Source organism: Centropristis striata, chromosome 4, assembly GCF_030273125.1.
Source record: "Centropristis striata isolate RG_2023a ecotype Rhode Island chromosome 4, C.striata_1.0, whole genome shotgun sequence".
NCBI lineage: Eukaryota > Metazoa > Chordata > Actinopteri > Perciformes > Serranidae > Centropristis > Centropristis striata.
In genome coordinates, this window is record NC_081520.1 from 42,916,922 (window position 1) to 42,944,310 (window position 27,389).

Genomic DNA, 27,389 nt, shown 5'->3' on the forward strand with positions numbered 1-27,389 from the left:
ACACTTGGAACAATAAATTAGCGATGTGCTCCCTGGACATTCGCTGCAGATTAATCAGAAATGTGCATAAATCCTTTGGCTTGCAGCACTTTTCAGACATTTATGAGATATCGGCTTTTAAATCAGAGTATTCACTGTGTGCTGCTGAAGGTTAACAGCTATGCAGGTGTTCATTCCAACCAGATATTACCAGCTGATTTCTCTCAAAGCTCAGAACAAATGGAGCTCTCCCATAATAACAGATTATGGTTTCACACCATAAAGTCTGCAATATGTCAGGGTAATGGTTATCACTTTGGTTTTGAATTTGTAAATTTCAGCCCAGTAAGGCAGGAAGCTGAACCAGGCATTCTTTTCTGTACATCCTTTTTTTATTTATTGCGCAGTCGATTTAGTGATATTGCTTAAAACAAGAGCAAGACAGAAATGTACAAACAAAACAGCTACTGAGTGTTTTTGATCAGAGGTTGGTCCTTGCAAAATGACAAAAGAAAGAATAATGGGAGTCATTCAGTGCATAACTTGTTGTGTGTGAGGTTCGTCCTTCCTTTAAGGACCCAGCTGGTCATCACGTCCTCACTAACCTCCCTCCAAGGACGTGCTCAGTCACTCACAAGGCTCTTCTCTTCCCAGAAACCTGTCCACTGCTAATCTTCGTCATCATCGTCGTCGTCATTGAAGTGAGTGTGTTGTCCTCTTGGGGCGGGCGCCCACGGTCTGCCGTGGCCCCGAGCGCTGCCTGCAGGCTTCTCCTGCGTGGTGATGAGGTCGATGATGGCGGTGATGACAGCGCAGTCTTTGGACTGGCGGTTCTGCCAGTCCACTGGAGCCGGGTGGCGGATCTTCTCCTCCAGCAGAGAATCCAACTCTTTCTTTAAACTCTGCAATAAAGACAGGAGAGTGAGCTCAATAAAACAGAATCATGATGAGCTTCGCTGTGAACGAGTCACTGATTACCTTGACCAGGTGAGCGATGCGAGCCGGAGACCTGAAGACGATCCACTGGTCCACGGCGATGGTCTCCTGGTCCTCGTCCTTCTGGATGCTGATGTCTCCTCCGAAGAACAGCAGCGAGAACGGGGACACCTCGGTGCAGTCGTACAGGAAGATCTGAGGACCAGAGAGAGATAAAGCTCAACGCCACAGCGCCACAACAGACCTGGCTACCGCGTCATCATGATCATCATCATGATCATCACGATCCCGGGGCCGCCGCTCCTCTGCTGTGGGCTGGAAGTGTCCCATTAGTGACGAGAGGCTGAGAGCTGGAAATGTGTTTCAGAGCCTCCAGTGTTAGCAGAAATGTCATCTTGCCCTGTCTGTGATTCTCACTAATGTGTTACACTCTTTTTTCATCAGTTTTCCTCCCTGTGCTAAACTGACAGCTGCTTATGTAGAGTAGCTTGATTATTGATAGACAAAATAAAAAAATACATTTTTCTTCAGCAAATGAAACAAATGAATGAGAATTCTGAATATTCAGACAGAAAAAATAGGAGATACTGCACTGCTGGATATGGACACACTAACATACTCTAATTCTACCAGAAGCATCAGACTGAGGTCAAACTAAACCTTTCAGCTTTGAAGGCAACAGACAAGTGTTGGAAATTAGCATCAGAGAGAGGCAGGAAGGTGGAGTTAGTGGGTAGGAGACAAGGAGACGAAGCAAGGAGAGAGTGGAGATGACAGTGTAATGTAATGGACCACCAGAGGAGATAAAGTTTAATGTTCCTTGGTTGTTTTTTCTTTCTTTGGCCCTGTTCTGCTGCTTCCTCTCTCAGTAAACATGACCTTGAGACAGATGCAGAGCATTGTGCACAGAGCCACTTCCATGCTACAGGAAAAAAACATATAATGGTGGCAATAATGATTGTGACATCCAGCAAAGCACTTTTCTTTATAAAGAGCGAGGCAGCAAAGTGAGAGACAAAGGCAAGGCAGCAATCAGACCACATGAAAGGTGTTTCTCTTCACAAAGAGAGACAGCACAGAAAGAACAAAGACAAACAGATGGAAGGAGACAGAGGTGGAAAGAGGCGCGAAAAAAAAGAAAAGGAAAAAGGGCGAAAGAGGAAAAGAGAGAGAGAGAGAGAGAATGAGAGAGAGAGAGGGAGAGAGAGAGACAGACAGAGAGAATGAGAGAGACAGAGAGAGGGCGGCAGTCAGAGAGCCGCATTGACCGTTTTAACCCCCCCCTCTGCCCCCCCCCCCCCCCTGCCCCCTCTCTTATATTGTGTCTGCTGCTTTGAAGCCTTTGGAGCCTTTGAGAGAGTTGAAAGCTGCGTTTTAATCAAATATTCATTCAGAGTGAAGCTGGTGTTCCAACCTTTAACCACGGCCTTCCTCCCTCACACAGACACATTCAGCATCAGAAGGACACATTCAGCATCACAAGGACACAGATGTAAAAACACACAACAGGTGAACCAGGTGAAGCTTCCCTGGCCTACTCACACTGCTGGTCCTCATCTTCAGGTGGTAGATGAGCCAGGTGAAGTTGAACTCCGTCTCTTCTGCATTGACGGACTTCGGGTGGATGCACACCTTCCCGTCTGCCTGGGTGTACACCTTCACCCTGAGGAGAAACATGTTGCAGCAGGTTTCTGAGTCAAAGTCACATTCGAACACTTAAACAAACAGTATTTATAGTTTCTCAATAACTGGCAGAAGAACAAGAGGAAATATTTCTCGTTGCCAGAAAGAGAAAAACAAAAGACTTGAAACATATTTCAGTTTTAGAAAAAGGGCATTTTGGAAATAAAGCTGAAAAAAAATGTGATTAATTAATCTGCAACAATTCTGTTAATGGATTAGTAGTTAAATTCTAAATATCAACTTTTATCTGTTGGCCACACAACTTGTGATGGGCGTTTTTTCCCAAATTCATTTGAGACTAAATTAATTGGAGAAAAAAAAATAACTAATGGAATTAATTGTTACTTGCACTCGTGTTAAAAAACATATTTAATTTAATAACATAGTTGCTATAGAAAGCATGAAATTAAAGTGCTGCACATGAAGTTTACAGCTATTGTTAATGCTCAACTTGTGTTCCTAGTTGGGCTTTTACAACATATTTCTCCTTTACTGCACTCATGTAAAAAAGTACCTGGTTAAGATTTTACCTACACGTGTGTGTTTGTAGATGTGTGTTGTAGCAAAAACTGTGTGAAAATTTCTCACCACAAGAATACATTTTGTTAAAATGAATCAAAGTATTTCTAGAAACAACCATCAGGTGTTTCTGGCTTGTTAATAATGATGCCTCCTGCCATCTGAGCGTGGAGGAACCAGAGACACCATGAAATCCTCTCCAGCATGAAGCAACTCGCTGGTTCTAACTGAGTGTCAGCAGACTAAACTGAAGCAGGGAACAAAGCTGCTCGTACCACAGCGCTCTGATTTAGCAGCAAAATAACCAAGACGTGCTCCATCGAGCAATGAATCCATAACACGCTGCAGATATGTGAAAACGTTCAGCTGGCTGAGCATCACCAGCGTTCAGAATTACTAATGCAGAAGAAATCTCCCTGAGCTACTGGTCCGAAGAGAGAAGTCTGTCTCTGAGAGAAGTCTGTCTCTGAGAGAAGTCTGTCTCTGGGAGAAGTCTGTCTCTGGGAGAAGTCTGTCTCTGAGAGAAGTCTGTCTCTGGGAGAAGTCTGTCTCTGAGAGAAGTCTGTCTCTGGGAGAAGTCTGTCTCTGGGAGAAGTCTGTCTCTGAGAGAAGTCTGTCTCTGAGAGAAGTCTGTCTCTGGGAGAAGTCTGTCTCTGAGAGAAGTCTGTCTCTGAGAGAAGTCTGTCTCTGGGAGAAGTCTGTCTCTGAGAGAAGTCTGTCTCTGAGAGAAGTCTGTCTCTGGGAGAAGTCTGTCTCTGGGAGAAGTCTGTCTCTGGGAGAAGTCTGTCTCTGAGAGAAGTCTGTCTCTGGGAGAAGTCTGTCTCTGAGAGAAGTCTGTCTCTGGGAGAAGTCTGTCTCTGGGAGAAGTCTGTCTCTGAGAGAAGTCTGTCTCTGGGAGAAGTCTGTCTCTGAGAGAAGTCTGTCTCTGAGAGAAGTCTGTCTCTGGGAGAAGTCTGTCTCTGAGAGAAGTCTGTCTCTGAGAGACGAAGCGTCTGTCTTCTCAGGCCACAGCGGCGGCCATGACAGCAACCTGAGCTCTGTGAGATACAGCTGTAGAATACTATACAGGTGCATCTCAATACATTACAATATCATAGAAAAGTTTGTTTATGTCAGTGAGATGAGATGACCTGTCAACATCTTTAAATACCAGATCATCGCTACACAAAACCTTCACGGACCAAAAGAACAGCAGCTCCTCTCTCTGTTTCAGGACCAAGATCCTTCGCTCCTACTATTATCATTATTATTATTATTATTATTATTATTATTCTCTCCTGCAGCCATCAGGCTGTCTCATTCTAACAGAGATTCTACCAGACTCACTGAATTTACCCTCTGGGATGAATAAAGTAATTTTGATTTGATTTGATTGATTAATTCCATCAAAAAGTGGAAATAACACATTATATAGATCCATTACACACAGAATGAAACATTTCATGTCTTAATTTATTTCATTTCTTCTAATTATAATGGTTATGGCTTACATTTAATGAAGACCTGAAATTCAGTGTCTCAACAAAATTTTAAAATTACAAAAGACCAATTTTAAAAAGTGTGTATAATATGGAAATGTTGGCCTCTGAAAGTATGTCATCTCTATGACTCAGTACTTGGTTATTGAAGTGAACTACTGTAAAAGGACTTTTCCATCATATTCTGATGTATTGAGCCTCCTGGACCTCCATCCACTCACCCCGGCCTCTTCCTGCTGTGAGACGGTCTGATGGTGGCCACCTTCGGGTATAATCCAGCTACAATCACTGCTTTGATTAATTTCTCATTGTCTGCGGAAAGAAGTGAGAGTTGGAGAAAGAACAAATGAGCACTTCCTGCAAGCTTCATAAGAAAAATCACTTTCTTACAGTTTAATCAGAACAAAAACTGCTGTTAGTCACCCGAGTTGACGTTGGATTTGGGGTCTTTGGGGTCCCGGCTGCTGACGAAGCCGGTGTTCATCAGATGCTCCGCAAACTGGCCCTTCATGTTGTGCAGCATCTGAAAGACGGCAGGACACATTAGATCAAACAAGGCTGCAGGTCCTGATGTGTCCAGGCAGCAGTTCAACATGTAATGTGGTTTTATTTAGTATCAAAGTGAACCCAGGACCAGGATCAGGCTCACCTGCAGCGTGCTGGCAGACAGGAAGTTGTCCCAGCAGAACTCCCTCTCGGACCGGGCGCCACGCTGCTTGGCTTCCTCCCAGCCCTGATCAATCAACGGGAGAATTAAGACAGGATCCATTCAGACCAAGCAGAGATGAAGAAGTGGCAGGTGTGGCTCTCACCTGGAAGGCGTTGACGATGGTGAGGTGGTCACTCTTTGAGTTCCTGGACAGAGTCCTCCTCCTCATGTCGGCCATCTTCTCTTTTCCCTGAGGAGACAGCACAGCTCAGCAAGGGCTTTAACAGGAACATTCAACCACATTTACAGCACTTTTAAGGTTCCTTTGTGAATAAATATTTTAGACTCTGGACTATGAATGTATCTACAGGTGCATCTCAATAAATTAGAATATCATAGAAAAGTTCATTTATGTCAGTAATTCAAATCAAAAAGTGGAAATAACACATTATTTAGATCCATTACACACAGAATGAAACATTTTATGTCTTAATTTATTTCATTTCTTCTAATTATAATGATTATGGCTTACATTTATTGAAGCCTTAAAATTCAGTGTCAAAAATTAAATATTACAAAAGACCAATTTAATAAAGAATGTTTAATATGTAAAAAGTCATCTATATGACTCAGTAGCTGGTTATTGGCTGTTTGACCTGAACTACTGGAAATGAACTTTTCCATCATTTTCTAATGTATTGAGATAAACCTGTATACATACAGCAGTCAGTGTAAACTGATTCATTTTTACCAGATACTAACTCTGACTGTGTGTTTTGATAATTCCAGTGTAGGGATCAACAGAGGACTTATCTAGCTTTGAACGGTGAGTGAACACAAGAAAATGACTTTCCTTCCTTTAATCTCTAACGGTTTGGAAGAAACACGTTTAAATCATTAAAAAACAGTTTACATGCCTAACAGTGAGTACAAGAAGGACAATATCTGTAGCTGTTCAAACAAGAAAAGGGTCAAATAAACAAAATTATCATATTATCCCAGAAGGATATTTACATGAAAATATCTACTTATTTACATTATATAAGTGCCGTGCTCATGGCAACACCTGCAGTTCTTTCTCTTTCCTGTCAAGGTCTCAGAGACACAAACACATGACAGGTTGGTTCATTTCAGATACTAAAAGATGATACCTGTTGAAAATCAGTAAATACTAATTCAAGCATATTCCCAACCTGGAAAGTCTCAGTTAAAATGAAGCACTTTGTATGAACCCTGAGAATGAACATGAGAGAATATTTGAGCTACTCTGTAATAAAAGATCTCCAGTGCAGCAGTGTGTTAGTGTCAGTGAGCTTTGATTGGTGTGAGTGGTGGCCTACCAGGGGGATGAAGAAAGGGTCTTTGAAGCTGAGAGAAGCAGCGATGGTGAGGACGGGGTCCAGGCAGCCCAGCAGAGCTCCGAACAGGATCAGCTTCCCGATGTGAGGCTCCACAGGGAGCCGAGCCAGGTGGAAGCCCAGCGCCGTCAGGTCCTCGGAGCGGTCCAGAGCGTTCTAACACAAAACACATCTTTAGTCATCAACATAAGGTGTTTTTAAATGTGTTTTTAAACATATCCACAAATAAGGGAATGAATATCTCAAAATATGAAGCAGAAGGAAGCCTTTGTGAGCAGAAGATGTTAATTAAGGCTTTTAGGGACCTTAGTACTTAACTTCCTCCACTGGTTTTCATTGTGTTTAATCTTTTAGCATGAAATAATTATCATATCTTTTCTTCTAAACTCTTTTAATGAGTACTGATTGTTGTTGTCTTCCACTAGAGGATGAGCAGATTTGTTAATAATGCTTCCCAACAGAGACCTTTGAAGCCTTTACTCAGATAAAGAAACTCTCTCTTTCTGAAATATTACTGTTTCCCAGAGGAGAACTGCACTATAGATGTTGGTAAAAACAAACAAACAAATAGACAAAACTGTTCATTAAAGCTAAAACAATGAGTAAATGTATAAATTAAGTGATCAGCAGAAAATGAATATTCAACATTTTTGAAAATCAATTGTCACATTCTCAGTGAAACCTTAAACTGTAAAAATTACCTTCCCATTACAAACAAGCCATTTGAAGACATTAATGCTGTTTTTAAAGGTAAAAAAACTGCCATACAATAATTTATTGATATTATTTCAACTTTCACTGAGTTAAATATTTCAACCAACTTCAATCCTGATCATAACCATCAAATATTTTGTAGTAAGGAATGGTGTTTCTATAATAATAATAATTATTAGTAATTGACAGTGCAGTGATCCATAATACAGCAGCAATTAGCAGTAAAATAGCATGAATCTGCACCACAAGGGTCCAAACAGCTCAATCTGCTGGAGCAGAGTAAAAACTGTAGACTGAAAGCTTGATAATATATATTATATATAATAGAATGCATGATTGTTTGTATTGGATGTCCTTAAGGGTTTCTGTAATTTGTTTTTTTTAGTCTTATTATGAAGGAGATGAGGTTGAACCAAACAGTGGCTGAGGATGTTTTTAATGGTCTCCCCTCTCTCTCACCAGGTCCACCAGGTTCTTGATGGCGAGGCTGACGGCCTTCTCAGTCGGAGGGTCCAGGGCTTTCTCCAGGAATCCAGCAATCGCTCCAAGTTTCAATATCTAGGAAGCAAACGTCACATTACACATTTTCTTTTAGTAAAATCATGCTGCATTTGTGTCTTTTCATGATTTGCTTATATTGCTATTTGCAAGTATGTGCCAACCAACCAATAATAAGATACTTCTATCAGTGCTGGCTGTAAACACAATTAATGTGAGGATAAAAGATGACACTATGAAAATACACATTCTCTAAATAATGTATTATCTTCCACATCAACAAGAGATTTCTGAAATATAGCAAAGCCCTAAAACCAGCTGGAGTGTAAGGGAAGGCTGCATTAGTTAGTGGAGAGCTGGTGCATGCTGTCAGTGTTTCTCTCACTTTAAGGACGCTGATGCATTAGTCCGCCTCTCACCCACCAGCTTCAAAAACCACATCACACACACTCCATTCAGCTAGAGTAGTGGAACACACACACTCAAACACACATCCAATAAAGCCAGTGGTGGGAACAATCACTGCAGACACTAGACCTCAGTGAACTTTGGCTTCATGTTCCATTAGCATGGGCTGAAATATGTCTGAGTGGAGGATGAGCTTTTAAAAAGAGGAGGGAAAAAATAGGAAGCAACCAAAGAAGAAAGAGACTGTTGGTGTTAGGGAACGAAACTAACTCTCTAACCCTAACCTAACCTTAACTAACCCTAACCCTAACTAACCCTAACCCTTAACCTTTACCCTAAACTAACCCTCTAACCCTCTAAACCTCTAAACCTCTAAACCTCTAACCCTAACCTTAACTAACCCTAACCCTAACCCTAACGAAACTAACCCTCTAACCCTAACTAACCCTAACCTTTACCTTTACCCTAACCCTAACCTTAACTAACCCTAAACTAACCCTCTAACCTTAACCTTAACTAACCCTAACCCTAACCCTAACGAAACTAACCCTAACCTTAACTAACCCTAACCTTTACCCTAACCCTAACCAGGAGAGGAGCAGCCATTATGTTGTCGGCAGAAAGTGAGAAAGAGCAGGAGAGGAAGGAGAGCAGGAGAGCAGGAGAGCAAGGAGCATGAGTCAGCCTCCTCCTCGCTGTCATTAGGAGGAGAGGCTGTAAATCAATGCAGGACCCCTCTATCCTCGTCTCAGCTCCCCAGCCAACAGCTATCTGTCTCTCTGTCTCTCTGTCTCTCTGTCTTTCTGTCTCTCTGTCTCTCTGTCTCTCTGTCTCTCTGTCTCTCTGCCTCTCTGTCTCTCTGCCTCTCTGTCTGTCTCTCTGCCTCTCTGTCTCTCTCTCTCTCTGTCTCTCTGCCTCCCTCTCTCTCACCTTGATCTGCAGGCAGAGCTCCTCCAGCGGCGTCCTCATGATCTCGGGGAGCTGGTAGGCGTCCAGCAGGCTGGCCCTCAGGCCGTTGTACAGGTGGTAGCACTTCCCTGGACACACTCTGATACATGCAGAGAAGAAGAGGAGGGGCTACATCTTAAAGTCCTGTGACAAGAGCTTAATTTAAAATCAATGGGGTGAGACTTCACTCAGTAAGCAGCTCCCACTAATTGGGCTTCGCTCCACTTTGATGTCAGCGCGAGCTAACAGAACAGACGTCTGCAGTCACAGACTGAAACAACCTGGAAGTGCTCAGTGTTTACAGATGGAGGAGAGGGCTGATGGGGGAGACTGACAGAGCTGAGATAATAAGTAGACGAGAGAATAATCCTTCCAGATTAGCTCTGCATACCCCGAGGCACTAATACACACCGTGCCCTCGTTAGAAATAGAATAATAAACACACCTGCCGGCTCGTCCTTTCCTCTGCTTGGCGTTGGCCAGGCTAACCCACTCTGCTGTCATGGTGCTGATGTTGTTGTTGGTGTCAAAGTTAGTCTCCTTAATCTTGCCTCCGTCTATCACGAACACCACGTCATCGATGGTGATGCTGCGAGGAAGAGAGCGAGAGAAAGAAAAGAGGGAAAGAATAAAGAGAAAATCAGACTTCAACTTCAAAGCAGTCTGTAAAGAATACTGAGCTGAAACTCTCTCACGTACACAATAATTCAGAAGTAAAAATAAAACGTAGCTCTTTGGTAGGTTTAGAGTCTATATTTAGAGTGACTGGAGGGGAAGGCAGCTTCTTCATTTGCTCAGTTTGTGTACGAGACTCTGAGAACATTAACAAACTGCAGGAGAGAGACTCAGCTGCTCCATCAGAGACAATATCAGTATTATTATTATTATCAGTATTAATATCACAGTATTCATCATCATCCAACAAACGGCTGCCACACACACACACAGACACACAGACACACACACACACACACAGACAGACACACACACACACACACACACACACAGGCCTGACAAAGAGCCTTCTCTTTCTTTTTCCCAATCTTACCAGAGAGAAACAAGACAAATACATTTTTAAAGGAGTAAGTTCAAACACTGGACGACTCAAACACACACTCACATACCTGGTCTCAGCTATATTGGTAGCAATCACAATCTTTCTGACTCCAGGAGGAGGCCTTTTGAACACCTGAGCAGAGAGAGCCAGAGAGAGGAGGTTGGACTCTTTCTGATATTGAAGAGGAAGTAAAGCAACAATCAGCAGACACAGAGAGAGAAAGAGAGGAATGCTGACCTGCGTCTGATTAACGGTGGGCATGAGGGAGTGCAGAGGGATGATAACGAAGCGGTCTGGAACACAACAGGAACAAAGAACAACTCAAACAAAGCTCCATTAGTCAACATAGATAATACTGCTACTGCTGCACCATTAGGTCTAAAAATATCACCTTAAATATCAAGAATGCAACTATTTATTCTATTATTTAACAAATGTTAGTATATTATCATTTAATATGGACAGAAAAAAACACAAAGAAACCAATGATGACGTGTTGGGGGCAATGGCATCTCCTTCCATTTTAAAAGTTCAACTACAGAAACTATATGTGAACTGTATGTTTTAAAATGATCACATCACAGTAAAGCTGCAACTATCAGCTTTTGCCCTTATCGATTTATCTGCATAACGAGTTCTTAGTATAACCAAATTAACTGCTCGGTCTATAAAATGTCAGTGAAACAGTGAAATTGCAATTTGGATTTTTCTAAAACCCAATTAATTTGTAATTGATTAACTGTTTCAGTTCTACACACGTTGTTTATTATCATGCTTGTACATGCACGTATTACACTCCAGTTTAAACTGAGCACAAAGAAACTTTCTCCCTCAGCAGCTGCAGGTGGAAACAGTCCAACATCCTGCACAGTGAATGTCAAACATCTAAGAACAAGAAGCACTTTGCCTTTAAATTTAAACAGACTTAAAAATCACAAAACAGCACCTTTGTCAGTGAATAATCAACTCTTCTATTGAATATCAACATGCTCTTCCAGGTGTTGTACCTGATCGGAACATCTGCTGAGCCGTCAGCAGGTCATTCAGGGAGCTGATGTTGTCCCAACCAGGCAGGAAGACCAGGATCGCTCCTTCCTGTCAGGAAAACACGGCACAACACTCAACAGCTGAGAAACACACAAAAACCACCGAGAAACGAAAAATAAACACACTGCCAACAGAAACAAACAGCCACTAGCCGGAGGAGCCTCAGCAACAAGGAGCCAAGTGAACAAGGAGCCTCAGCAACAAGGAGCCAAGTGAACAAGGTGCCAAGTGAACAAGGAGCCAAGTGAACAAGGAGCAAAGTGAACAAGGAGCCGTGTCCTCGGAGGAATCGAGTCGCCCTGAGCTCCAGACCTCCACATTCAGACACAACAGGCCTGACATCATGATGACAGCAACATCTTCCAGCTGGAGGAGAGACTCTGCTTCACATTAACAGAGACTCAGAGACTCAGAGACTCAGAGACACAGAGACTCAGAGACACAGAGACTCAGAGACTCAGAGACTCAGAGACTCAGAGACTCAGAGACTCAGAGACTCAGAGACTCAGAGACTCAGAGACACAGAGACTCAGAGACTCAGAGACACAGAGACTCAGAGACTCAGAGACTCAGAGACTCAGAGACACAGAGACACAGAGACACAGAGACACAGAGACTCAGAGACTCAGAGACTCAGAGACACAGAGACACAGAGACACAGAGACTCAGAGACTCAGAGACTCAGAGACTCAGAGACTCAGAGACACAGAGACACAGAGACTCAGAGACTCAGAGACACAGAGACTCAGAGACTCAGAGACTCAGAGACACAGAGACTCAGAGACACAGAGACTCAGAGACTCCCTCCAACCAGTAAAAACTCTATATTTTCACCTGGAACATTTAGAGGCACACACACACACACACACACACAAGCCTAGAAACCAGCAGCAGATAGCAGGTGATGCTGCTGGTAGAAACCCTGACCCTGGTAGAGTTGTTGGAGGTTTTCCAGATGAATCAAAGCACATTCAGCTGTCTGCCAGAGCAACGATGACCACTTAACGTAAAGTAGGTGTCAAACAGAACAACAACATGACATTATTCTATAATGGATAAAGATACATTTAATGATTGATGGGGAGCAATTATGTTGCCTGGGCAACAAGGAATGGGACAGTGAGAATAATAATGAATCCAACACAGAATATCTAAAAGAGATTTACAGGTTATAACCATAGACTGTATAAACAGGTTATAACAGATGCTTGCAGACATTTCAGATACACACAACAGATGCACAAATGAAAATCATTTAAGGCTGGTGCTGGGTAGTGGTTACTGTTTTTATAGCTTTGTTTCAATTTTGGTACTAATACTAAAAGACTTGGATGTTTTTTTTGATACCTACTTTTGAGAATTATAAACATATTTTTCTTAAACCTTTTTTACTGATAAAATGCCAAACTTATCAGTGCATTAGTGTTTAATGTAGGGTTGGGCCCCCATTCAAACCTATACCTGAGCATGTGTTTGTGGTGGCATTTTAAAAAGGAACAATTATGATTTATTTAATGTTGCACAGACTGATTTCATGAATTCAACCGATGGTGCAAACTAGTGTTGTCACATTAACGGATCTAAAGTAAAAGAGAATTTGTTAAAATTGATTCAAACAAGAACTCACTAGTTTTTACAGTCTATGTAAAGCAGTGAAAGTCTGGTGATTTCATATGATTTGTTTGTGTCTATAGTCATGACATCATGTGGTAGAGGTTAATGTTGTCCGAACATGAGCAGCCATTCAAGATTTTAACATGAATAAAATATAAGTTTGCAAAGTTTCATTTGGTGATTTGGGGCGGAACATATCTGATCAAAGAATTAATAAACAGAACAAACAAGGACTTGGATGCTGCTGCAAACACATTTCAGTCAGAGAGACACCTGGCTCTCAGGGTTACTGGACTAAATCTTTGACTCAAATATAGAGGATGCAATTTATGAAATGTGCATGCAGACCAGACTGTAAAACAGAGCAGAGCAGCTACAGACAATGCTGAAAGGGCAGAGATAAATAATAAGCCAAATGTTTTTATAGGCATATTATTGACTTCAAACTGGGTTGAGCGAAGTACTCAGATGAAAGAAGTATCCGGTGCAGATAATGTAGTTTTAACAAAGTATAAATCGTCGTAGGTCAGCTGTGTTGTATGAAACATTGATCTGAAGCTCAATGCCGAGTCTGTTAAAGGGAATGTGTTAATGTGCGTCAAACGTTTTCTTATAAATAATAAATATAGCAACTTTTGATCAACCCAGAGAAATTTCAGGCTTTAAACAACTTCCAGTTATGTCACAAACTTCCGGTTTCAACTCCGTCCGTTTCGTGATAGATACAGATCACGTTGTTCAGACTTATCTCTGCTGGAAGACTAAAAATACTCCAAGAGACTTCAGAGACTGAAGTTCTGAATAAAATCCAACTTTTATGTTATTGTCGATACAGAAACGTTTCTGAAAATGCTATTTCACCACATCAAAGACCTAAATTTACACAAAAAATTATACTCAGGATAACATTAAGCTGGAACAAAATAACTTGTCTTTATAAAGCGCTGTTCATTTCCTGAGACGAATCAAAGGGAGATGAAGAACAGCCATTAACAGCAGCGTCTGAGCCCCGAGCACCTTTTAATTAAAGCTAATTATTACCAGCGCTCAACCACCGGCACACACACGGGACCGCACACGCCTGGGATCATGTGTGAAAGAGAGGAGGAGGAGGAGGAAGAGGAGGAGGAGGAGGAGGAGGAGGAGGAAGAGGAGGAGGAGGAGGAGGAGGAAGAGGAGGAGGAGGATGAGGAGGATGAGGATGAGGAGGAGGAAGAGGAGGAGGAAGAGGAGGAAGAGGAGGAGGAGGAGGAGGAAGAGGAGGAGGAGGATGAGGATGAGGAAGAGGAGGAGGAGGAGGAGGAGGAGGAAGAGGAGGAGGAGGAAGAGGAGGAAGAGGATGAGGAAGAGGAGGAGGAGGAAGAGGAGGAGGAGGAAGAGGAAGAGGAGGAAGAGGAGGAGCAGGCAGTGTGCCTGGTTACAACCTGACACAAACACATGTTCACACACATAGAAAGAGGCTCTGATGAATTCAAACTAAAAATCAAGTATCAGCACAGTAAGCTCTGTTGTCTATTTAACACACACACACACACACACACACACACACACACACACACACACACACACACACACACACACACACACACACACACACACACACACACACACACACACACACACACACACACACACACACACACACACACACACACACACACACACACACACACACACACACACACACACACACACACACACGGCGCCCCCAGCAGGCTGTATTACTGCCTGTGTGTGTGTGTGTGTGTGTGTGTGTATTTCGGCCCTCTAGGTGTCTAATCACAGCCTCCTGCAGCATAATTAACCAATCATCACAGTGGAAGCTGGCAGACGCCGTATCCTGGTTCAGAACGCCGTCACGGCCAATCAGTCGGCTCCCTTTCGGCCGTTTGCCAACGCCACGGCGAATCAGCTGGCTGACTGGCTGCGGGAGGCCGTGACTGATGGAGATACGGCTTCATAATTATTCTGTCTGTGTGCGTTAGTCGCTCCTCGTTCTGGGCTCCTCTCTGTTTCTGCTCCTCTCTGTTTCTGCTCCTCTCTGTTTCTGCTCCTCTCTCCTACATGTTCTTCCACAAACTAACAACAAATAAGTTAAACTAGTTCCACTTCAACCTGGAGAAATAAAGGAAACGTGAGAGTAGAGTGAAGCATTTTTTTCTCCCCTTCAATCTTAGCACTTAATTTCCCTGTTTTTCTCCTTTTAATAGTGACAATAAGCTACAGTGAGTATTGATTGTGATAATCTGTTCCTTTGTGCCTAACGAGGAGCAGTTGAGAAATACCAGAAACATGTTGCCAATACCAAGCTGATTGACGTTACTGGAGTACTGACAATTTAAAAAAAAAACTTTTTACTCTGCCTTCATTTCGACTGCAAAAATAACTTCTTAAATATCTGAGTATAGTTAAGTATGTGTTACTGGGTCGCCTGAAAAAGTTAATCATTTACAAAAAAAAGTGCTATTTGATCTGACTTAGTTGACATTATCAAGCATGTTAGTGAATGCTGAAATGACGTAAAATGTGGAGCTTGAACAAGAAGTGGAAAGAGAAAAGGGGCTGGCTGTGTGTTGAGAGAGCATCTGTTAATCAGTCATTAGCACAGATCTGCTGCCAGGATCCGTGTGATTTCCTCTGATCTAATGTCACTCAGTGATGGAAGCTGCTCCTTCCATCTGCTCCACCTACCAACACTCTACTTCTCTCCTTTTGTCAGGTTTCTGTGACAGTGATTCACTTCTACGTGATCTGAAGCATCTTCCTAACGGACCACTGTCCCGTCTGCCGTCTATCATCAACATGTTGGAAGTGTTTCAAGTCAGAACACGTCTTAAAATCTAAAGACGGGTTTCTGTGACACGAGCACCACAGAACAACACTCCCTCAATCCAACTCACATCAATGGAGTACAAATGCACTTCATTAAAAATCTAATCTGTGAAACCAGAATGTTACCACTTTCAGACAGCAGCTCACCTCGTCTTTGAGCACAATATGGCGGATCAGCGCCAGGATCAGCTCCAGGTCGATCTTCTCATCGTGGTCCAACATCTCCAGAGCCTCGATGGTGTTGTCAGAGTATCTGTACAAAGATTCAGATAATACATTAATACATTCTGTGCTTTAACACTTTCAATAACCGTCTCTGCTACAATCCTCCACTGCAGCTCAGCAAGGACGCACAAAGGGATTTCTGCAAGGAAAAGACTTTGGAAGAACCCAATCTGTCTAAATCAATCTGCTGTAATCTCAATATGAACAGGAGGAATAATCAGAGGACGGAAAAACACTTTTCATGTTCATCTTTAAGATCTCTGTTCTGTTTTCCCTGGCAGCACCTGGCTACAGGTTCATCTCAATACATTTTAGAAAGGTTTATTTATGTCAGCAATTAAGTTCAAAAAGTGGAAATAACACATTATATCGATCCATTACACACAGAATGAAACATTCCATGTCTTAATTTATTTAATTTCTTCTAATTATAATGATTATGCCTTACATTCAATGAAGACCTAAAATTCAGTCTCTCAAAAAATGTAATATTACAAAAGACCAGTTTTAAAAAGTATATTTAATATGTAAACGTTGCTCTCTGAAAGTATGTCCATCTATATGACTCAATACTTGGTTATTGGCTGTTTGACTTGAACTACTGGAAATGACTTTCATCATATTCTGATTTATTGAGATGCTCCTGTATGAGTCATTGCTTGTTTCACTGCTGGGTGATGTCACTAACTGTGCACTGCTTGTCATTCTTCCTGGGAATATTAAATATTAAATATTAAATGGTAAATGGACCTGTGTTTATATAGCGCTTCTAGTCTTTGTGACCACTGAAATGGATTTACCCTTCAGACTGAGCTCATTCACCCATTAAGACACATTGGTATGAGTGAAGGCTTCCCTTAACGTGGCAGCATCGGGACTATTTGGGCTCCAGTATCCAGTATCCAGTATTCAGTATAGGGATGGGTACCGTTCACATTTGAACCGATACGGTACCGATACTCGGTACCTGGGAATCGGTATCGGTACTCAACGGTACCAATTTTCGGTACTTTTGCGTTTGAAAATATAAACTTTAAAAAATATATCAAAACAATATAAAATCCAGGATGAGCAGTGCTTTATTGTTGAGTGAACGTGCATTTTGTAACATGAAGGTTGCAGCGTTATCAAAGAATGCAGAGGAGCTCTCAGGTGGCAAAGCATGGAGGAGAAAAAAAAAAAAAAAGGTTGCAAGTGCACGTGTGATTTGTTGTGATGACGTCGTAGCTGTGGGCGGAGCACCGGTCAGACAGTATTGTGGGCGTGGCATGGTTGGAATAAACAAAGTTGAGTCGGGCTGCTCTGTGAACATATCGAGGATGACGCAGGAGTCCGAGAGATTTAATTTCAGCGAGACAGTTTGGAATAAAGTGGCAGGTAATATTCCTGAGTTGAAGAGCGGAGTATTAGCGGAGGACCAGAGATGCAGCAGCTAGCTGCTACGGCTAATGACTGGTCTACAGAAGAATGGAGAGAGCAAACGGAGTAAGGAAGGTCCAATCTGGAGGCAGACGAAGGCCAAGCCCGGGTAGAGACATTGGAGAGATAGTAGCTGGAGGCTAGCAGGCCTAGAGCCGGCTGTTCGTCTCTGCGCCGGGGTGGAAGAGGGCAGCAGCTAGTGGCTAGTGGCCGCGGTGAGCAGACAGGACCAGACGAGGAGGTAAATAAAAAAATAGTGCGATCGTCAGCACGCTTGTTAATCAAGACGTCAAATGAAAACAGGTTGAAATCAATGATCAGTTTAAAGGTAACGCCGTTTAGGTACCGAAACATGGTACCGTTTGATTTTGCTTGAATCGGTACTCGGTAGTACCGACGGAATTCGGTCGGTACCTATAAAAGTACCGAATTCGGTACCCATCCCTAATTCAGTATCCAGTATTCAGTATCCAGTATCCAGTATTCAGTATCCAGTATCCAGTATCCAGTATCCAGTATTCAGTATTCAGTATTCAGTATCCAGTATCCAGTATCCAGTATCCAGTATTCAGTATTCAGTATCCAGTTTCCAGTTTCCAGTATCCAGTATTCAGTATTCAGTATCCAGTATCCAGTATCCAGTATCCAGTATTCAGTATCCAGTATCCAGTATCCAGTATTCAGTATTCAGTATCCAGTATCCAGTATCCAGTATCCAGTATTCAGTATTCAGTATCCAGTATCCAGTATCCAGTATTCAGTATTCAGTATTCAGTATCCAGTATCCAGTATCCAGTATTCAGTATCCAGTATTCAGTATTCAGTATCCAGTATCCAGTATCCAGTATCCAGTATTCAGTATTCTGCCCAGGGATCAGGGCTCCAGACTCACTTTTTGCATTGGTTGCACTGGTGCGCCTAACTTTTTTTTTTTTAGGTGCACCAGCACAAAATTTAGGTGCACCCACATGTGAATGACTTTTAAACAAGAATAAGGCATAGAGAAATGCTCGTCTTTATTCCATTGAACTGCTCTCACGAAAAGCAAGATGATATATATCTTTTTTTTTTTTTAAAGTGTTTAAAGTTCTTCACAGAGCTCAAACTGAACATCTCAGTCCACCGGGCAGCTTCAGGTGCACCATGCCACCTAGAAAACTATTAATCACACTCCTAATAATAGACACTCTGCCAAGGATTCTTTAATTATTGATTAAAGCACCAACAATCCGTTCAATGGGCGACTGCTCTACCAACTGATCCGCTCCAATATCACAACAGGCACCCAGTTCATAATACTACTAATGCAGTGGGCCATAGGCTCAACCCCCATTGTGTAACTCATCTCTGCAACAGATAATGCCTTAACCTTACTTTAAGCCTTAGAGAAGGGCATCAGTGAATTACTGTACCTACATTTACATTTACATCAAGTCATTTAGCTTTTACGCTTTTATCCAAAGCCAGTTAATTTTATAAAAGCCATTAGTGCAGCAATAAGTGCTGGTGACAGTTCTTTAAGGAGTAGAGTTGTCGTGTGTTGCTAGGAGAGAAGCTACTTTTTTTATTTTTATTATTTTTAAAGGTAAGGGGGACGACCCTGCTCTGGTAGGAACTGGTACGTTCCACCAGCGGGGAACCACAAACAGGAAGAGTTTGGATGCCTTGGACCAACGGGGGGCAGAGCCAGTTCTGATGAGGAAGAGCTCAGCGTGGGGAGGTAACACATGTCTGAATCAGGTTCAGGTAGGAAGGAGCAGACCAGAGACTTTATAGGCAGCATTAGAGATCTGATCTGATGCTGCAGCAGGAAGCCAGTGGAGCTCAAGCGCTGTCACATGAGACCTTTCTGTCTGGTTGTAGACCAGGACCACCAGCCTTCTGGACCCTCTGAAGGGGTTCACTGCAGGCTGGCAGCCCGTCAGGAGGGCAGCTGGTGTCAGCTTGGGATAAATAAAGTATATCTATCTATCTATCTAGGAGCTGAGCAGCATCTTTAGTTAGATAAGGTCTGATTGCTCTGATGTGAAGAAGTGATAGAGAACTCATCCTGCCATAACAGGATTGTCTTCAGACAGCCTTGAAAACTTTCTACCAGCAGACATTGGAAGTTATCATGTTTACATTCTCTTGCACTCACTTTATTACATAGAGCAGTAATAATAGTGACAAATAAAAGGGACTGCACTGCAAACAGCTGCACTACCTGAAGGATGTTTGTTGAGTGTAACTGAGCAGAGCGTGACATCTTAAGTGGAGTTGTTTTCCCTCCTCAACATTTTGGAGGAGGGAAAACCGCGACACACTCCAAGACCGAGCAGTAAATTACAGTTATTGCAGTGTCGTGCGGCCCATGTTACGTATTCATGCAGTTATATTTGTGAAGAGAAGGATATAAGCTACAACATTGACTTTTTGTGGTACTTCAAGAGACACTGCAGCTAGCTGAGGAGAGGTTACAACACTTTAATGAGAGAATCTGTGTTTACTAACCTATCAAAGGCTCTGAAGCTCTTACCCTGCTCTGGATTCAACACTCAGACACTCAGATACACTTGAAGTTGCAATTCACAAAGAAAAGGAGTTATTTACTTAGAAATGTGGATGTCACGAAACCAATTCCTCCCCTTCCCCACCTGAACATGACATCTATCAGCCTATAATCTATAATCTATAATCTATTAGCCTATAAATAAACCACCTGCTGCTCTCAGACCCACCTGCCCTGCAGTGTGTGAGCGTAACAAGGCCAGCTCTCCTTGTATTCCGCCTCCTTCTCCTCCTTCTCCGGTCTGGAGTTGCGTCCCTGCCAGAAGCCTCTCTTCCATGAGGGCCGCCGGTCCTGATTCTGGGGACGGTACCTGGAGAACACACCAACCAGTTTATATCAGAGCCTGTAGTGGTCTCATCTGTATTTTTATATCTGTGCACTATGTTGGGAGCAGTTTGTTCTACCTCGTCATTTCCACAATGTCCTCCAGGAGGAACTCCTCCACTGGGAACGCCAAGCCAGGGATGTGAATCATTGGACAGTTGTCTAAAGGTTTGCCACAGATAAAGGGGAATATAAGAAAGAGGACCATGCTGAAAAAAATGAAATTGCAAGAGTAACCAAACAAACTTTGGTAAGTGAACTGCTGGGCTGCCTACCAAAGTACTTTGAGAACTTCTCTGCGTTGAGCGTGGCGCTCATCAGGATGATCTTCAGGTCGTCTCGCAGGTTGAGGAGGTCCTTCACAATGACCAGCAACACATCCGACTGCAGGTTCCTCTCGTGGATCTCATCCAGCACCAGGTGGCTGATACTGGACAACAATCTGACACCAAACAGCCAAATGGTTAAAGTCGATCAAAAGTTCTGTATGTCCTCACTAAGTCTGATAAACAGCCATTGTGTGTCCATTATTCCATACCTCTGCCATCTTTTTTCACATTTTGCTGCATATTTCTTGAACCATGGACAACAGATGCAAATTTCTATTATTTTTACATTCTTTGGTTCAAGTCGTAATAATTAGATGCCCACTTTTCTAAATACGTCATCTAATTTTTCGCAGTCTGAGGTTGGTATAATAGATACAGTCATGGAAAACATTATAAAACTCTTAAGAGCTTTTTTTTTTATCATTATAACAAATGTACCTTTAGTTGTACCAGGCATTAAAATGAACAAGAAACTGAAAAAAACAAGGGTGGTCTAATCATTTTTTCCATGACTGTATATAGACAAGTAAAAAAATGTTGACACAACTTAGTTGCAGAGATATTTGTTATCTTTGTGATCTGAAGTAGAATCGGCTTCTGTGTTTATCTGAAATAATGAGTCAAAAGAGTATACATGACTGGAAACATGAATGCATCATTAATCACTAATCATTAGTCACACTAGAGCATAATATAAACATATATATATATATATATATACATATATAAACACCGCTGCAGTCTACAGACTGGCAGCGTGTTAGCCAGCTGCTGGGTAAATAAACCTCAGTGCCAAAAAGTTGCAGCATTTTGTCAGACGACTGAAGTCCTAAAATGAGTCAGTTAACTGGTGCCAACTCTGAAAGAGCATGAAACAAGACAAGAGGAGAAGCTGGCACCATCACTTAGTGTCTGTGGTTGTGTGGAGACACTCAGAATGCAGGATGAGCATGCAGCGATGAGTCAACAGCAGCTGAGAGCGTCTTCATCTCTGAGAGCATGGGGACCCATACTAATGCCCCTCACAGTAGAGTCAACCAGGAATCAATAGGGGTAAAACACAGTGACACAGATGGAATAACAGAGTGGAGGACAAAGACACAGAGAGGAAAAGCACAGAAGAAGAAACACTGGGAGGACTCACGGGTCTGAGCGGAGCCACTGGAGAATAATGCCTGTTGTACAGTACAGGACCGAACCTTGTCTCCGTGGTAACCGGCTGAGGAAATAAAGGAGAAAAGACACAAATAAAGACTATTATAAAGTAAAGACAAAGGTAACCAGGAAGAGCTTCAGGTGCCTCTGCTCATGTTTATGCTGCTCTAAGACTCCCTCGTCTTTTATCATTTCAGGATCCCACACACACTTTTCTTCTTGTTATTTTTGTAAGTTTCATAGGAGCAATATCTTGATGTTCCGCCTGTACAAAGTGCACAGAAAGCCGAGATTGATGTTGCCATAAAATGCTGCTGATACAGAAATGTAATTGGCTAGGCAACTATCTTCATCATGCTTTACATAAGTATTATTGGTGAAAAGCTTCTCCATTGAATAGCAATCACGGAATGCCTTCTCATCCATTTTAATAGCAAATAAAGCTGAAACATTAAAAAATACATTTCACTGACAACTGAACCACATTAAAGGCTTTATTGTACAATTGATGCAATTGTGGAATTCCCCAAAGAACATCAGGACAAATAACAATAACATCAAATTCATTTATGAAGCACTTTTTGAAATAGGGCTATAAAGTATTAAACATCAACCCACAATGTAAAGGGATAAACAACTAATAAAACCTTAATCAGAACCTAATTGATAAAAATATTATAGCTCAACAATCGCAATGATAAAAAAAACAGCATACAGATATAATTTTTTTTACTTAATAAAAATCATTGTGGCTCCTGCCATCTATAAGTTGATGTTCTGCAGCAGTTTTCTGCTGCCTCTGAATGTTTATGACAGTTTTGCAATAGCAGAAAGGTTATAATGAATCAGATATATCGTATTTACTCTAAACAGTTTCCTACTTTATTATAACTACATATCATCTGCTGCTCTTTGCCAGCACCACATTACCATCACACTGAGTTGGCTGGACTAATACACCGATACCCTAAAGATGTAAATTAAGTTGCCAAAGACTATAAAAAATGTCTTCTGGCTAAATAATATTCAGTTTTTAAAGTTAATTACCCTCTGAGAGACCAACATAAGAAGAGCAAAGAGTTTGGCAGCGTCTACTGTTTCATATCAGTTGCTATGTGGGGGAGCTGGCGCATGAATAGAAGTTTAACAAAGCTTGAGATACAAATTGCCAGCTTTTGCATTTACCCACTGAGAGCCACCGTGGTCTCCATCAGTGGTGGTGACAGCTCAAAGAGACGCCGTTCTAAACCGTCTATAATTAAGGTCTTTGATACAGAACACTGCAGTTCAGCTACCAATCACAACTGCAGCACCTTGATGCAATTGAAGAAAAAAAGTCATTGCTGCATTAAAAAGATTTAGAAAATGTGTCCTATTTTCCAGACAGTAAAAAAAATCATTTTTCCATCTTTTCATTTCTTATCCCCTGTATCAGTCTCCCTTTATATCACCTGTTTCCCTCTTACTGCCCGTCTCCTCCTGTCACACTCCAAACACTGTTACTATATTACTATATTACTCCTGGATGTAGTTCACTGTTACTATATATTATATATATATATATATATATATATATATATATAAATATATATACTACTGGATGTAATTCACTGTTACTATATTATATATATATATATATAATATAGTAACAGTGAATTACATCCAGTAGTATATATATATATATATATATACTACTGGATGTAATTCACTGTTACTATATTATATATATATATATATATATATATACTCCTGGATGTGATTCACTGCAGCCTCTCGTCTCCTGCAGCTCTCCACTCAAGAGCCTGTCTCACCATCTGCTAGATCTCCTTTCCTCCAAATGAAAACTCATTTCCTGTGGTATTAACTCATCCCATATAATTCCCTTTTCAATCTCAATTGTGTCCATCCATAAAGAAACTCCCTTTATTGAGAAAATAAAACTAGGTCTTGATACATGGATTACTGCGGAGGTAGTTCATGTTCATTGTGACCTTGTATATCTATGGATACATAAAGAACAGACAGTTTCTGCTTTTCTGTAAAGAAGATGGATCAAACATGATGCTGAGAAACGACAACTACACCAAGAAAAAAGCCAGACAATCACTGAAGGGTCATTTTTAAAAATAAAAATTCATAGCTCCTATGGAATATTAGGGCCCATTAGCCTTTGTATTTATCTATGATTACATCATTATATTATCATAACATTATGTTATGAGCAGTGCCTAACATCAGTTTAACAGAAGGAGTTGATCAGCAGACCAGATAACGGCGTCTCTTCATATCAGTGTTTTTATTTATACGGTCAAAGAGAATCTCTTACCTCTGCAGGCGGATTTGGTAACCACAAGAGTTTCCGTTCCCGACACTCTCGGCCCGCTCTGCTGCGACTCGCTCTGCTACCTGAGAGGAAACACACACAAGAACATGAAGGAACCTTCAGCACTCTAACATGTTATACATGTTAATATCCATGACATATGCAGGAAATGACATATGCAGGAAATGATGTATGCAGTGCATAAACATGAGATCACACTTGTTGGCCACCACGTATATCCCCATAGTGCAACAACAACAACAACAACAACAACAACAACAACAGTCAGAGCAGCAGCACGTACTGAGATGGCACTGATGCGGCGCGGCTGCGTGCAGACCACGCGGCACATGGAGCCCACGCCTCTGCTGATGTAGTCGTCCAGGATGAACTGGGGGACCTGAGTGGTTTTCCCACATCCGGTTTCTCCGCTGACCACCAGGACGCGGTGGGAGTTGATCAGTTCCACCAGCTCCTGGAGACGGAGCACAAAGATTGATGAGGAGGAGGAAAAGCACGATGACGGACGGTAATTATACATCAAATTTGATTTAATTTATAATGAGGAGTATTAACTCATTAATTAGTAAAATTAAAACCTTACCTCTCTTTTCCCATAGGATGGTAGTTTTTCCCTGAATTTCTAAAGACAAAGAAATGAACAAACATTAATGAAGTGCAGACATTTTGTCTTTATATTGTGATGTTTACAGTTTCAAAAGAACATCTCAATTCTTATAATTACAGATAACATGTAATACATTTAGTCAATACATTGTAAATGAATTATTAAATCATTGAACATTATTTTGCATATATAATAAATATCATAATAATATTCCTGTGATTGATGATATATTACTTCATCATATTGGTCACTGTTTTAGGGTTGTTTAGTAGTTTTATTGTTTGGATCCATAAACATAAATAGCTGCTGACCTGTTACTCTCAGAACAGCCAACAAAGCAAAGAAATCCTTGCTGGCAGGTGTTATTAATTATTAAAACACAGATGCTCCGTGTTTCGTTTTCTTTTACTGTTATTTATATTCCACTCTTGATTGCTTGGAACCAAATCAGAAACTATCAATCCAACCTTTGAACTTAGATGATATGAATCATATCTAATATATTTGTAGGAATGTGATAAAATCATTACATTCAACAACAAAAACAAGTAAGAAATCCATAAAGGGGCTGCCAGGGTCATCAGGCCTATTTTAGTAGGCTAGAACCTTAACTTTTAACTTTACCGTAACTTTGTAGAAAGAAAACTTTGTAATCATCTTTCAGCTCACCAGCATTTCTTTGTACTTGGGATCTGATTTCTTGCTCTGCAGATCTCTCTTCAAGCGTTCATCCAGGGAACCGTCTCTGACTACTTCCTGGAATAAGAACTCCAGGTCCTTGTCTTTCCTTCTCAGTTTCTCCTTCTCCTCGTGCTCCTGCTGATCTTCATCATCCCAGGTGTCTGGAGGCTCGTCTTTAACTGCTGGAGGGAAGTAACTAAACAGAAACATTAAAGAGTGTAAATATAAAATATAGTGGCTCACTAGACAGTATTGGTTGTTTGTTGATTGTGGTATGGAGTACAATTAAATATTGAACTATATTTTGGGGCTAAGTCACATTTTTCAGCATGCATCTGATTTGCCTGCAGAGTTACCGTTGTGATTTGTGAGTTGCTTTCCTCTGGCCAGGAGGAACTTCTTCCTCCTCCTCCTCTTCCTCAGATTTCAACTCAGTCTTCAGCTTATCCGCTTCAGACATATCGCCATCAAAGTAACTGCATGTAGAAATTAGAGTAATTCTTGTGTCAGCAGAAAACAAAAAACTACAGAAAGTGTGATTTTATCTATTTTTCTCATGTTCTTTATTGCGAGCTGTCTGGATGAGAAGCAGCTGTTGTCACCAGTGGCGGCTGTCCCTCCAGCGCTCAGACGTGGAGGCTTTAGCGTCTCTCCCGTCCCTCGCTGGTCCCGGCTGGTCCTGCTGGACGGAGTGGAGCAGCCTGGTGATGTGCTGCTCTCTGGCCTCGTCCATCTGGACCACCGCCCGCTACACACACACACACACACACACACACACACACACACACACATGAAGGGGGCGTTCAGGTCAGCAGCCTGAACCTTACAGTCAGCCGAACCAAATGACACCAGGGCTTGTTTAGTTTGTTTTTCAGTGAGGATTCAGCTAAGAAAAATCATTTTGCACACTGTAACTTCCATTGTAAATTCTTTGCTATATCAATAAAAGCTGTGTGTTTAAGGGGTCGAGACCAATGCTGTCAGCCTCATTCTTTATATTCCAATTCAAAACTCAGCAGATTAAATCAAAAATGCCAGTTTGCCCATTGTGTTTCACTGTGGGAGTGGGCCATTTCAGCCCTCAGAGCATGACTCAAAGCTGAACAACGTGCAGGAGATCATGTGTCTCCTGGTAACACCATCATGTCAACACACTGAACTGTATAAGGTCAGGATCTAGGAGGCATATCTACACGATGTTCAGTAGATCAGTCTGGACAACCCTGCTGCAGACTCTGAACTATTATACCAATAAGTTAACTTCTGCCTCAGACTCCTTCCTTTCTAACAGACTGACAACCTGCTCAGCAACCTGCTCAGCAACCAGCTCAGCAACCTGCTCAGCAACCTGCTCAGCAACCTGCTCAGCAACCAGCTCAGCAACCAGCTCAGCAACCAGCTCAGCAACCTGCTCAGCAACCAGCTCAGCAACCAGCTCAGCAACCAGCTCAGCAACCTGCTCAGCAACCAGCTCATACCGATCTGCGGTCAGCCTGCTTCCTCCTCACGGCTCCGTATCTGGCGTACCACAGGCCGATCTCCCGTCCCTTCAGGTGAGGAGGAGGACGGTCCCGTTGTCCTGCTCCTCCTCCTCCTGCTCCTCCTGCTCCTCCTCGGTCCTGGTCGAGGTCGGAGCTGTGTCCTCTCGACCCTCCTCCTCCTGCTCCTCCTGCTCCTCCTCCTCCTCTGTCCCATCTTTCTCTGCTCCCATCTCTGTAGCCTCGACCTCCTCTCCTGCCTCTCCTCCCGCCTCCTCCTCCGTATCCATAACTCATCCCGCCGTCAGAAACCAGCAGTAGCCGTTAAATATCCGGTAACCGGTAAGTCCCGTTAGCTACCGGCTGCTGTTAGCTTAGCTGAGGCGGATTAAGCTAGGAGGCTAGCGCTACTAGCCACTGAATGCTAATATCTGGTAGCTACATGAACAATGTGAACAAAGCTCCACTAGTTCACCACTTTAACTCAAACACTAAGGTGATGTTGTCAACATGCAACGCTTTCTCCTTTCCATCCGGCATGTCGCGCAGAAATGAC

At 42.1% G+C, this 27,389-nt stretch overlaps 1 protein-coding gene across 1 annotated transcript; it reads right to left on the bottom strand.

Annotated features, from left to right (window-relative positions):
* Positions 1-349: 349 nt before the first annotated feature.
* On the bottom strand, positions 350-27,389 carry dhx36 (DEAH (Asp-Glu-Ala-His) box polypeptide 36). The gene is made up of 26 exons (XM_059331764.1): positions 26,834-27,389; positions 25,958-26,103; positions 25,712-25,831; positions 25,344-25,551; positions 24,651-24,689; positions 24,351-24,521; positions 24,050-24,129; positions 21,713-21,787; positions 20,515-20,681; positions 20,320-20,401; positions 20,085-20,225; positions 15,868-15,973; positions 11,235-11,322; positions 10,465-10,520; positions 10,295-10,359; positions 9,616-9,759; positions 9,153-9,270; positions 7,776-7,874; positions 6,585-6,758; positions 5,408-5,494; positions 5,245-5,328; positions 5,019-5,118; positions 4,817-4,907; positions 2,458-2,578; positions 958-1,110; positions 350-881 (listed from the first exon to the last, which is right to left on the bottom strand). The coding sequence occupies exons 1-26, from the start codon at positions 27,128-27,130 to the stop codon at positions 648-650; spliced, it is 3,246 nt and encodes a 1,081-aa protein (XP_059187747.1). The 5' UTR covers positions 27,131-27,389; the 3' UTR covers positions 350-647.

Coding starts and splice junctions, on each gene's coding strand:
- dhx36 (XM_059331764.1), bottom strand. CDS start 27,130: ATGAGTTATGGATACGGAGGAGGAGGCGGGAGGAGAGGCAGGAGAGGA. Junction 25,832..25,957: donor TGGAGGGACAGCCGCCACTG/GTGACAACAGCT, acceptor TTCTACATGCAG/TTACTTTGATGGCGATATGT. Junction 882..957: donor GCATCGCTCACCTGGTCAAG/GTAATCAGTGAC, acceptor TCTTTATTGCAG/AGTTTAAAGAAAGAGTTGGA.